At 37.8% G+C, this 12,283-nt stretch overlaps 2 protein-coding genes across 7 annotated transcripts in view; both read left to right on the forward strand.

Moving 5' to 3' along the window:
- LOC103156775 (NACHT, LRR and PYD domains-containing protein 7-like) overlaps nt 1–12,283 on the forward strand; it is a 40,424-nt gene that overhangs the window by 1,171 nt on the left and 26,970 nt on the right. For 5 of the 6 annotated variants that reach the window (XM_016664607.1, XM_016664608.1, XM_016664605.1 and 2 more), the window contains exons 2-4: nt 7,205–7,330; nt 7,401–7,478; nt 8,625–8,732. In XM_016664607.1, the coding sequence (XP_016520093.1) occupies nt 7,254–7,330; nt 7,401–7,478; nt 8,625–8,732 (263 nt within the window). In that variant the 5' untranslated portion in view covers nt 7,205–7,253. The remainder of the gene's footprint in view (nt 1–7,204; nt 7,331–7,400; nt 7,479–8,624; nt 8,733–12,283) is intronic. The other variant, XM_016664610.1, reaches the window with a different exon arrangement.
- On the forward strand, nt 278–4,642 carry LOC103156778 (protein NLRC3-like). The gene is made up of 5 exons (XM_016664612.1): nt 278–2,112; nt 2,200–2,373; nt 3,383–3,562; nt 3,925–3,971; nt 4,081–4,642. Exons 1-5 carry the CDS (start codon nt 278–280, stop codon nt 4,635–4,637), a joined length of 2,793 nt encoding a protein of 930 aa, XP_016520098.1. The 3' UTR covers nt 4,638–4,642.

Consider the following 12,283-nt stretch of genomic DNA (forward strand, 5'->3'; position numbering starts at 1 on the left):
TGTGTGTATTTAGCCCCACCTGTTGTCTGTGTTCGTTGTCAGATCCTCGTCATTTGTAACTGTTTCCCTGTGCCGTCGTGTCCCACCCTCGTCTAAGTCTGTTTTCCTGTGGGCTCTGAATCATTAAATTCATCATTTTCACCTTCATCCTGGCTGCCTGCGTCTCATCTCACCTCACCAAACCCTGAACCTTGACAATAAGTTGCTTTTTACTTTCGTATTAAAACTTCAAAACTCATTTCCAATTGCTCTTTGTGTTTCAGTCCCACACAAAAACATGACAAAATCACTCTTAAATTGCATTATTTTCTATTTTTGTTTCATAGAATCATTCATCACCTGTCAACAAACACTAAAGTCTAACATGAAGAAAAAGTTCCAGTGTGTTTTTGAAGGAATCGCTAAATCAGGAAATCAAACCTTTCTGAATCAGATCTACACAGAGCTCTACATCACAGAGGGAGAATCTGGAGAGGTCAATGATGAACATGAGGTCAGACAGATTGAATCAGTGACCTGGAAACCAGACAGACCAGAAACAACAATCAGACATGAAGACATATTTAAACCCTCATCTGGAAGAGATGAACAAATCAGAACAGTGATGACAAAGGGAGTGGCTGGCATTGGGAAAACAGTCCTGACTCAGAAGTTCACTCTGGACTGGGCAGAAGACCAAACCAACCAGGACATCCAGTTCATGTTTCCATTCACGTTCAGAGAACTGAATCTGTTAAAAGAGAATCAGTTCAGCTTGGTGGAGCTTGTTCACCACTTTTTTAGTGAAACCAAAGGAATCTCCAGGTTTGAAGAGTTAAAGGTTGTGTTCATCTTTGATGGCTTGGATGAGAGTCGACTTTCACTGGACTTCCACAACAATGAGATCCTGACAGATGTAACAAAGTCCACCTCAGTGGATGTTCTTCTGACAAACCTCATCAGAGGAAAACTGCTTCCCAAAGCTCACCTCTGGATAACCACAAGACCTGCAGCAGCCAATCGGATCCCTGCTGGGTTTGTTGGCATGATGACAGAGATCAGAGGATTCACTGACCCACAGAAAGACGAGTACTTCACTAAAAGATTTAGAATGAAGAAGCAGGCCAGAATGGTAATCTCCCACATAAAGAAATCCAGAAGCCTCCACATCATGTGCCACATCCCAATCTTCTGCTGGATCACTGCTACAGTTGTGGAAGACATGTTGAACAAGGAAGATAGAGAAGATCTGCCAAAAACCCTGACTGAGATGTACATCCACTTCCTGGTGGTGCAGACCAAACTGAAGGTCATCAAGTATGATGGAGGAACTGAGACAGATTCACACTGGAGTCCAGAGAACCAGAAGATGATCGAGTCTCTGGGAAAACTGGCTTTTGAACAGCTGATGAAAAGAAACCTGATCTTCTATGAATCAGACCTGGCAGAGTGTGGCATCGATATCAGAGCAGCTTCAGTGTGTTCAGGAGTTTTCACACAGATCTTCAGAGAAGAGAGAGGGCTGTACCAGAACAAGGTGTTCTGCTTCGTCCACCTGAGTGTTCAGGAGTTTCTGGCTGCTCTTCATGTTCATCTGACCTTCATCAAATCTGGAGTCAATCTGCTGGAAATGAAATCCAAGGATTTAGAAAAACAAAACCTTGAATCCTCAGAGACAGAAATGTACCAGAGTGCTGTGGACATGGCCCTAGAGAGTCCAGATGGACACCTGGACTTGTTCCTCCGCTTCCTACTTGGTCTTTCACTGGAGACCAATAAGAGTCACTTAGGAGACCTTTTGACACAAACAGAAGAAAGTTTAACAGCTAATAAAAACACAGCCCAGTACATTAAGGAGAAGATGAATAATGATCTATGTGTTGAGAAAAGCATCAATCTGTTCCACTGCCTGAATGAACTAAATGATCAGTCTCTGGTGGAGGAAATCCAACAATCTCTACAAACAGGAAGTCTTTCAGCCCACCAGCTGTCTCCTGCTCAGTGGTCAGCTCTGCACTTTATGCTACTTTCATCTGAGAAAGACCTTGAGATGTTTGACCTGAAGAAATACTCTGCTTCAGAGGAAGCTCTACTGAAGCTGCTGCCAATAGTCAAAGTCTCTAACAAAGCTCTGTAAGTACAGATGTAATTAATTTCAGAAAAACACTTAAAAAATCTTAACAATGAGACAATTACTTTGTACCCCTTCTGTCCTTCCAGACTGAGTGGGTGTAACCTCTCAGAGAGAAGCTGTGAAGCTCTGTCTTCGTTGCTCAGCTCAACAACATCTAGTCTCAGAGATCTGGACCTGAGTAACAACGACCTGAAAGATTCAGGAGTGAAGCTGCTGTGCAGTGGACTGATGAGTCCAAACTGTAAACTGGAGATTCTCAGGTGAGATACATTTAAACTCTTCTATTGATTATGTAACCCTTTCCGTGTGAGATAACACCTCGCTGCTCCTTAGACTCTGCGTTGTGTTTTCTTTAATGGGTTGTTGATGGAAGGAAACTTGAGGCAGGAATCAGACACACACGGCGGTTGAGATCGTGGTTCAGATCGTTTATTCGGACCACCCGACAGCGCAGCGGCTTCGCCTTCAGAATTCACAGCAAATACTGCTTGTCAACATAAGTCTCATTAATGCAGTTATTTTCTTTTGTTTACAGATACAGCATATATTAAAAAAGAAAAAGACAAAATGATACAAAATTAACTACTTGGACATTAAACGTAACTTTTGGCTACAGTGAGGAACTGGCGGTCAGTATTTCTTACCTTCAGAATTAACAGCAAATACTGACCGTTGTACCGCCAGCGCAGTAACAGACACCAAGTACGGCGTTCTTCAACGGACACACTACGCTAACTTCCACAACCCAAAGAACAGATCTAACATTTTGGTGACATTTTGGTGACATGTGCCGACATATATTACTGCACTGTCCTACATTTACATATTTAGTAAATTTACAAAAATGTCTAAAACATGTTTTCAGTTTGCTCTTGTGAACTATTTTGTGCATCTTTTGAACACAAACTTTGCTGAGTTGTCTGACTTAGCTGTAGTGGGAGTTGCAATGAAGACAGCCTCACTACTAAATTTAAGTGTTCAACTAGTCAATCAAATCAATATAGCCTAGAAAAAAAATTCACACAATTAGATAATTGTGAGCATAGTAATAGAAATTAGATTTTTCTTACTTATTAGAGTTATGCATGGGCATGCATGAGATTATCTGCATGCCCATGATAATGCATAATCTCATGCATTATCATGAGAGTAGTTTCCAAGCCAGGAGATTTGACAGGCATGCTATTGAGAAGCATACCTGTAAAACAACAAAGCCTTTTGTTGTTGAACAAAATGGCTTTTGTCCAACAATATATTGTGTGTCTGCAGGCTTTCAGGCTGCCTGATCACAGAGGAAGGCTGTGCTGCTCTTGCCTCAGCTCTGACTGTGAAGCCACATCACCTAAAGGAGTTGGACCTCAGCTACAATAATCCAGGAGAGGCAGGAATGGAGAGACTGGCAGCTATGCTTAAGAATTCAGGAATCCAGATTAAAACGGACTCTCTCAGGTAGGGAAATATCTTTTTTATTACCATGTAATAGTGTATAATAGGTATGGTACACAATAGGTTTGAGATGACATGTTAGGAATTGCCGCTCTAGAAATAAACTGAATTTAATTGAATGTTAATTTGAAAATAAAAATCTGAACACTTGGGTTTAGCAGCCATAACACAAAACTAGAAGGAAAAATCAGGCATCTGTTCTGAACTAAACTGATAGTATCAGTAAAAAAAATTAGGTATTGGTGACAGAAACTCAGTGATGGATAAAAGAAAACCTCCCAAAAAACTCTTAAGTCTGAATTTGGCTGTCCATGTTTGCATCTTGAAAAATGGTACTATCGTCTTAAACACCTTCTTTCTAACAGCATGGATTCTGCAGCAGAGAAATGGCTGACACCAGGTCTGAGGAAGTGTAAGTGTGTTTTTAATTAATAAGAGATTGTGTCATTTATAGACATTCATCATTGTATCAGTAAATTCAGAACAATCAGTAACTGCATTGTGTTTGTTCTGTTTTTCAGATTCCTGTCCACTAACAGTCGACCTAAACACTGTGAACAGATTGCTCAAACTGTCTGACGGAAACAGGAAAGTGACACTTGTGGGAGAGGAGCAGCCGTATCCTGATCATCCAGACAGATTTGATCTCTGTCAGCTGCTGTGTACTGATGGTCTGACTGGTCGCTGTTACTGGGAGGTTGAGTGGAGTGGGAAAGTCTATGCATCGCTGAGTTACAGAGGAATCAACAGAAAAGGAGACAATGACGATTCCTGGTTTGGATTGAATGATCAGTCCTGGAGTCTAATTTGCTCAGATGATGGTTACACTGTTTGGCATAATCATAGAAAAGCCTTCATCCCTCTCTCTTCTGTCTCTGGCCGAGTGGCTGTGTATGTGGACTGTCCTGCTGGGACTCTGTCCTTCTACCGAGTCTCTTCAGAGACACTGATCCACCTCTACACCTTCAACACCAATTTCACTGAAACTCTTTATCCTGGATTTGGATTTGAGTACAGGACAGGTTCTTGGGTGTCCATATTGCAAAAAGACAAGATATTGCCAAGTACTTTGGTCTAAGAAGACAAAACTAACTTACAAGTAACTTTTCAGCAAGAAATAAGAGTTTGTTTTAAGTAAATTCCTTAATATTGATGAAAAAGTATGTGTTTCATTGGCAGATTATTTCACTTACAAGAAGATATCTTTCCACGTTATAAATGAAACAATCTGCCAATGGAACAAGTAGTTTTTTCATCAATGTTAAGAAATTATTGACTTAAAAAATACTTCCATATCTTTATCTTATTTCAAGTGTACTAAGATATTACACTTTTCACCAGAAGCTAGACCAAAAATACTTGGTAAGATTTTGTGTTTTTGCAGTGCAAGCTTTAGTGATCATCAATGTTCATCTTGACTGAATTGTCACAATAAATATGATGTATTTTCCAGTCTATAAGTCGCCTCAGAGGATAAGTCATATTAATGAAAAAAATGCATCCCTAGATCATGGGTGCCCAATACGTCGATTGCGATCAACCGGTTGATCGCGGAAAGGTTTTGAGTCGATCTTGGCAGGTGACAAACTGATCGCCGCCAGGATGCTGAGACCAGCTCTTCCTCTTCTGATTGGCTTATCAAAAATATTCACTAAAATCCTAAACGTTTGTAGCTTCATTAAAAAAGAATAATTATAAAAAATCAACGAAACGTGTTAAAATGAATAATCTCAGTAATTATTGTTTCAACAAGGTGTTCAGTGCGTTTCGGTTCCATTAACAAAAAAAAAAAGTCGGGCATTCATGGTTTTGAGGGTTACTTTTGAAATCAGTGATTTCTGTTGTTGGCAAATGTTTGAGTGTGCCTAGGCCTGTTACTCGGTACTCGGTGCTAACGTGGCTAACACGATTACAGTTTAGTAAAAAGCCTTTTCAGGTAAAATAAAATCTTTAATGCATGTCAGATACGGTACACATTGCATATTGATCTGTTCAGCTAACGTAAGACTGTGTAACAGACAGGCTTCAAGGTGTAGAAGTTGTATCGGTACTGCCATCATGCTGTACGTGGCTGAAAGGTTTTCATAATGGATGTTTATTATTGACTTTTTTCAGACTTGGGGGTCATTGTTCACACATTATAGGCCTCCTTAAGACCTTACAATGTTTCAAGCTTCAAAATTCAAAAGGGATCGGGAGGTGCTGGTGCCTATCTCTAGCTAACGTTCCGGGCGAGAGGCGCGGTCACCCTGGACAGGTCGCCAGTCTGTCGCAAGGCCACTCAAAATATCCCCATTCACTAAACACAAAGAAAGCAAAGTAATAATACTTACACCAGCACACACTCCTTTCTTTTTATTTATCTTAGGACGGTTGAGCTGCAAATTTGGTCGTGCACAAGCTTTGATCCAAGCTAGGCTTTCCATTTCAGATTTGAGAAATCTGTGAATTTTATTTCAACAAATACGATCAGGATACCTGACATCGCCTGTACAGATTCCCCACTGACAGTGGGGAACCATTCTTATTCGAGTTCTGTCGCTAAAACTTTGTGTAGATTGTGGTCTGCTAGTCCACAATGTACATTAGCATGTGTTTACTACTGTAGCTTTTGTTTGTGAGACGGTCAAGCACGTGGTAGCTGCGCAGTGACGTCAAATGGGCATTAGCCAATGAAACGCGGACCCTGTGGTAAGGTCCATAGGTGTAGGAACCTGGGGGGAGATGTGTGTGTTTCTCTGCAGCTCGTTGCTCTGTTCCACATGGAGATTGTTGCTACAACAAGATCTGAAGCTGCTTTGAAAAAGGATTTTCAGGGAATAGAAGAAGAATCGTCAGGTTCTTCTTGTTCTTTGTGGTTTATTTTTTTAGTTTTAAAAAGAGGCTAGATAGACATTTTTAGTAGTGTCTAAATCTTATATAGTCACTTACTATTTTAACCTTTATTTCTATGTTAACCATCGTTCTTAATATCTTGTAAACATTAAAACTTGTACATTATTCTGATCATGAGATCCTTTCAATTTCTTTTTAAACTTTGTTTTTACGTATTTTTATGCATAAATGAACNTCACCGAATGAAGAACAGGAAAAGAAAGACCGAAATAAAGGAGAAAAATCACAATCTGAACTGGAAACAACAAAACTAAAAATCTAAACACCTATAAACCATGAAAGTTACGTTGAACCTACAAAACTTCCACATAATTTAATTAGATTTTTTTTAAAGATCTTAAAAGTAGATTTGTAGAGTACATAACAATCAGTGCCTTTCCAGTAAACTGCCTATAACCAGTTTTTCCATAAACAGACCCAACCTGTCTGTCTGGTTTTATTGAAATGTTCAACTCTTGGTCTATTGTTTCATTTTCTAAGTTTCCTTTAAACTTTTCCACATCTTTAAACCAAACCTGCTGTGTTCTTTGGTCTTTATGAAACGATTTGTTCTCTAAAAGAAACTCTGATGGCACTAGATTTCATTTAGAGGTTTCATGATAAATAGAGCTTAATATTTGTGCTCACTGCAATTTTCAGAGTTTTGTTTGTGAACCATTTGAAAGCCGTGTGTCATTTTATTAACATTGTGTTGATCTATGGCTAAAATCCCAACACATTAGTTTTAAAGTGGAGTCTGTCTTTCTGCAGATTAAGGTGGACTGTGTGTCTAAGCTGGTATTGATCTGAATTTGGCAACATGGAGACGTCTGAGGACAAGGAAGAGGAAGCTCCTTTCTCTGAAACCACTTTATGTAAGAAACCAGAGGACAAGAGGTGAGATGTCTGTCTCTGCATCACTTTGTCAGGATCAGCACTCCCAGCATTAAACCAACTTTACTTGCAGAAATCAGACTGAAAGAGAATCTGATCCTGATATGGAGTCTGGCCAGTCTGACCTGAACCAGCTTTCTGCTACAAAGAGGTTAGCTGTAGCTGAATCACATGTGTAAAATGTCACTGAATCAATGTAAAGTATTTCATCTTTCACATGTCAGCACATTCTGCTCCTATGGGAAGTGGTATGTATTGGAAGGCCATTATTATCCATAGCAATGAAACATGTAATGTTGAAATTAAGGTGCATGTAAAAAGTTACATTTTATTTTTCTTTATTTTGTAGAAATCAGGTTTCACTTTGACATTAAAACTGCAGCATGTAACTTTAATAAAAAAAATATTTTACATATTTGTTGAAACTGTGAATATGTTGTGACTGTATGGTATGAGACAAATGATCTATAAAAAAGTCAAGCTGCTCTTAGTGCCGTCAATTATGCCTGTGTATGTGCTGCTCATCCATCCTGTCCTCAGCTAGCTGTAGCAATGCTATTAGCTTTTAGCTTCTACCTGTTGGCAGAGTCTGCTAGGATTGCTGAGGCCAGTTATCATGGTCATCAGTGACGCGGATAAACAGATTTCCTGTCTTGGTCATTTGTTTCTCTGCCATTAGCACATTAAGCAGCACATACACAAGGTTAATTGACAGCGCTAAGACTGTCAATTAACTAATAGAGATAATCAATCTACACAGCTCAGCTCTATAAGAAATCTGCCCATTTGTTCTCTCTTGGTGAAAACCTCCTGATCCAATTCCTTAAGACCCCATATGCACCCTGCTTTTAACGTAAGACCATGATGGAAACATTTATGGTGCACTTGTAAAGTGATTTTGACTGGCAGCGTTGCATTTCTTTAGATGGAAAAAATAGTTGGAGGAGTTTGATCTTTTCACAGATTGTCTCTCATACCATCGGGTCACGACATGGTGACAGCTTTAACAAATATGTAAAAACATGTTTTATAAAAGTTACATGTTACAGCTTTAACAAATATGTAAAAACATGTTTTATAAAAGTTACATGTTACAGCTTTAAGGAGATTTTTTTTTTTTGTAAAAAAAAAAAGCCTGTAATTGTTGGATCATGATGCTTTGTAAAAGCAATAAAAGGCTAAAATGTCCAGAGTGGTGAATGGTTTTCATTCACACTGTAGATTTATTAATCCAAGAAGTTTATTTCTGACAGGAAATAAAAGAGGCGTCTGACTGGACTGACATTCTCATCCACAGGAAACAACAGGAACAAGAACCTGGACCAAGCTGTCTGTCCTTCAAGAGCAGCCACTCAAAAGATGCAGACATTCATTTTAACATTGATCAACCTTCAGATGCAAAGAGGTGAGCTTCATGGAAATATTCTAACTGTGTAATATGAGACCCACTGAAAGGTTTTCATTCCAAAATGGCAACTTTTATTCATTTTATGTCTTAGAGGTGGAATATAATATAACTGTTTTCCTTATCAAAATAATTTATTGCAAATCCATCAGTAATAAAACCATTTAAATAATGCACTGCTCTTTAAGGGTGACTTCAGGGCTGCATATTAGAAAATCTCAGTAATAATAACATCAGATTCAATATACAGTGGTCTATCTGAAAAGCTGAAATCCACTAGTACTTGAGATTGCATGTAAAGATCCAGTAATCCATGTCCTTTGTTGAAATGTCTTCAGCAAACTGTTTGCAGGCTTTCCTGTGTACAGACTTCAGTAAATATTATATTATAATGTATGAGGTTCAAGAAGAGTCAGCGAGTTTAAATCATCAATCCAATTTATTAAGACCAAAATGCAGCGTTGGTCCATCGCCATGTTTCCTTATGAGAGACGACAGCAAATGGCGTCTAACAACAGTTTCTGATTCCTTTTATATAGTTCTATCTAAGCTACATCGTAAAGAGGCTGTTCACTAGTGTGTCATTTCCTTTAACTTTAACTTTGTATAGACATGATAAACAAGCAGCTAATAGAGATGGAGGAAAACACAGATTTATTTATTCTCAAGGTGTCAAAGCATGAATGATACCAATAAGAAACCAAATTCAATATGATTCTCAAACCAAGAAGATCAAACATGATAAACACATTGCTAATTAAAGGAGAAAGAGGAAACGAAGAAGTAAAGTAGCACCTGTGGAGGAAAACCTTATAAAAAGGAAAACCTATGAGCAGAATGAAATGAGGATGCACAACATGTAAGATCAGTTAATATGAATATTAACTGGATTTTTATCAAATCCAGTAGCCCATTTTATGCATATAATTTGGCCTGATACTGGGGCTTATTCCTCTTCCCCCTGAAAACCTGGTCAAATTATCAATTTGGAATCAATTTGATGACTTATTATTTATAAGATAACTGCTAAAAGACTAAATATATTTATTTATTTAGAACAAAGAAAACAAAATAAAATAGAATGAAACAAACAAACTTAAGAAATAAAAATTTTAAACATATTATTCTGCCCGTGTGACATGCAAATTTTCTATTTTCTGTTCCAAAAGGAGCAGGTAGAAGATATAATATCTTATAATGTCCTGCCCTTTTCCTACTTATCAATTTATAATCAATTAACTTTCACAACATCAAAAAGAGACGACTTGTTTCCATTTTACGTGATGTTTAACTATGTACAATTATTTAAATACTATTATATAATCAATGACTATTAAACAGTCATCTTATATATCATATTTTGAAGTAAGCTCTGTTTTAATGAGTTCTATTTAAAATTGGTTTAAATTTGTACTTTTTTAACTCATCATTCAATCTATTCCAGACATTTACTCCACACACATATAAACAAAAACTCTTCCTGGTTGTTCTAATACATTGTTTTTAAAATATCCTTCACTCCTTAAATTATAACCACCCTCTCGGCCACCAAACATTTCCTGTATATCATATATATTTATTTTATATATATATTGAGCAGTGACGTGTGGTGAGGTTCACTGCTGGTGAGGCTCTGACTTATGACTTAGACACCATGCATGTTATTGGACCTACGGAAATTTCACGCAAGCATAAAACGCTGGAGGGCAAAAAGACTAATCATTTACATGTCATCTATGGAGCTCCATGCCTAGCTCCATGGCTAGCTCACTGTGTCTTACTCTGCAGTTGTGCAGTCACAATGTCTGGGATCATGAGCGCCCCCTGTCATGAGGCAAGAGAACTGCCTGCCTCCCCTGGAGTCTGTTTTCTGCCGTTTCTGATCACAAAACACGATACACACACAGTTGGTGACAAAAAACACTGTACATTATATACATAAGCAAAATTATGGAAAATCAGTCCATATATTAAATATTAAATGTTTTTTAGCCATTTTATTGCCGGCGTACAGACAGGACGAACTTGCTCCTATAGAATGGCAGCCAGTGCAGTTAGCCAGAGGTTGCGCAATCCCAGGTGAGGCTCAGCTCGCTGCTGGCTCACCTGCTTCGCTTCTGAGCATTTGAATGGGAAAATGTGAAAATCCAGCGATTTTGAAGAAAAAAATCATCAGAATTGGTTAAGCTAAGTAAAAAATAGATACTTTATAGTACAAACCACAGGGTGAAAATAGAAATATAAATGATTTATTATATATTATATTTCCATTTATTGAGGTTTTTAGTAATTTTCCAAATTCGCAGTCTTGAATTCAAGATTGACTATAAAGTGTTTTAGATTTCATTACTTAGGTTTTGTCTCTATAATTTCCCCCTGTGTTTTCTTCTCATAAAAGGAAACAAAAAACAAGCATAACTCAAGAATTTAGCGTTAAAGGCCAATTTGTTAACATCAAACCATCTTATGAGCGATTATTCATTACTTCAGACAGTGTGTCCAGTTTATTTTCCAAGCGGACTTGGATTAAAAGTTTTATCTCAACACATCAGTTTTAGGATTGTGCTCATCAAAACTGTAAGATTTTTGATTTGTTTCCAAATATTCCATTTTGATCCGTCTTACTTAAATATCCCCATGTTAAGTAGATCTGGTAATAAAACAACCCACAGTCGTCCGTAAGCAAATCTTGTTTTCAGAGATCGTTCAGTTACTTTTTCTTAGTAATGCTGGTTTTCGTCAGCTAAATATGGTACATTGGAGGCCAAAAGTTTTATCATAAACAATTAAAGACCATCAGTGGTGTGATTGCTACTTTGTAAAAGCAGTCACATCATTCACTGTAACCCCAAAAATTAGAGGTAATCAAGTCGATTGAGCAGCTTAAATAATCTTTATAATTCCTCTGAGTGAAAACTTTAGTGTTAGTGTAACATGTTGTTGCTGTCTGAGTAAATCTGTATCACCAATGTTTCCTCTTGGAACTATTTGTGTATTAATTTAGCTTAACTTGGACAACCAGGATTCACAGATATGTTGCGATTAAATAATTTTGCTATCAATTGTCAGTTTCTGGTTCCTTTTGTCTCTATCTAAGCTAAACCCTAAACAGGGCGTTCCCTGATGTGTCGTTTCCTTTATCCTTACATGTGCGTGTATATGAGCATGCAAGCGGCTAAAAGAGAGGAAAACACAGACTTATTTATTCCTAACACTATATGTATAAAGTAGTGCTGTACAAGATATCTCACAGTACCCATTAGCTCATATTCTTTGTTATATATATATATATCAACCAGAGGTCGCACTAGACTTTTTTGTTCTCCGTCATTTTGTCCGATAGGATTTTAAATAATCGGTCATGTTCTATTTTTACCCGTCAAATTATAATCACGTTAACATCGGCTATTTAGCTGCATTTCTATGCGGTTTAGTTAATATTCACCCAGTTGAACCTTGAATCCAGATCCCATCACACATAAAGCAGATAAATGCATCTAACTTTTTCTCTGTAGTGACAAAAACCACTGACTGTGGCCCAGTGGCGCAAC

This window comes from Poecilia formosa, unplaced genomic scaffold (genome assembly GCF_000485575.1).
Source record: "Poecilia formosa unplaced genomic scaffold, Poecilia_formosa-5.1.2 Scaffold499, whole genome shotgun sequence".
Classification (NCBI taxonomy): Eukaryota; Metazoa; Chordata; class Actinopteri; order Cyprinodontiformes; family Poeciliidae; genus Poecilia; species Poecilia formosa.

Coding starts and splice junctions, on each gene's coding strand:
- LOC103156778 (XM_016664612.1), top strand. CDS start 278: ATGACAAAATCACTCTTAAATTGCATTATTTTCTATTTTTGTTTCATA. Junction 3,563..3,924: donor ATTAAAACGGACTCTCTCAG/GTAGGGAAATAT, acceptor TCTTTCTAACAG/CATGGATTCTGCAGCAGAGA. Junction 3,972..4,080: donor GACACCAGGTCTGAGGAAGT/GTAAGTGTGTTT, acceptor TCTGTTTTTCAG/ATTCCTGTCCACTAACAGTC.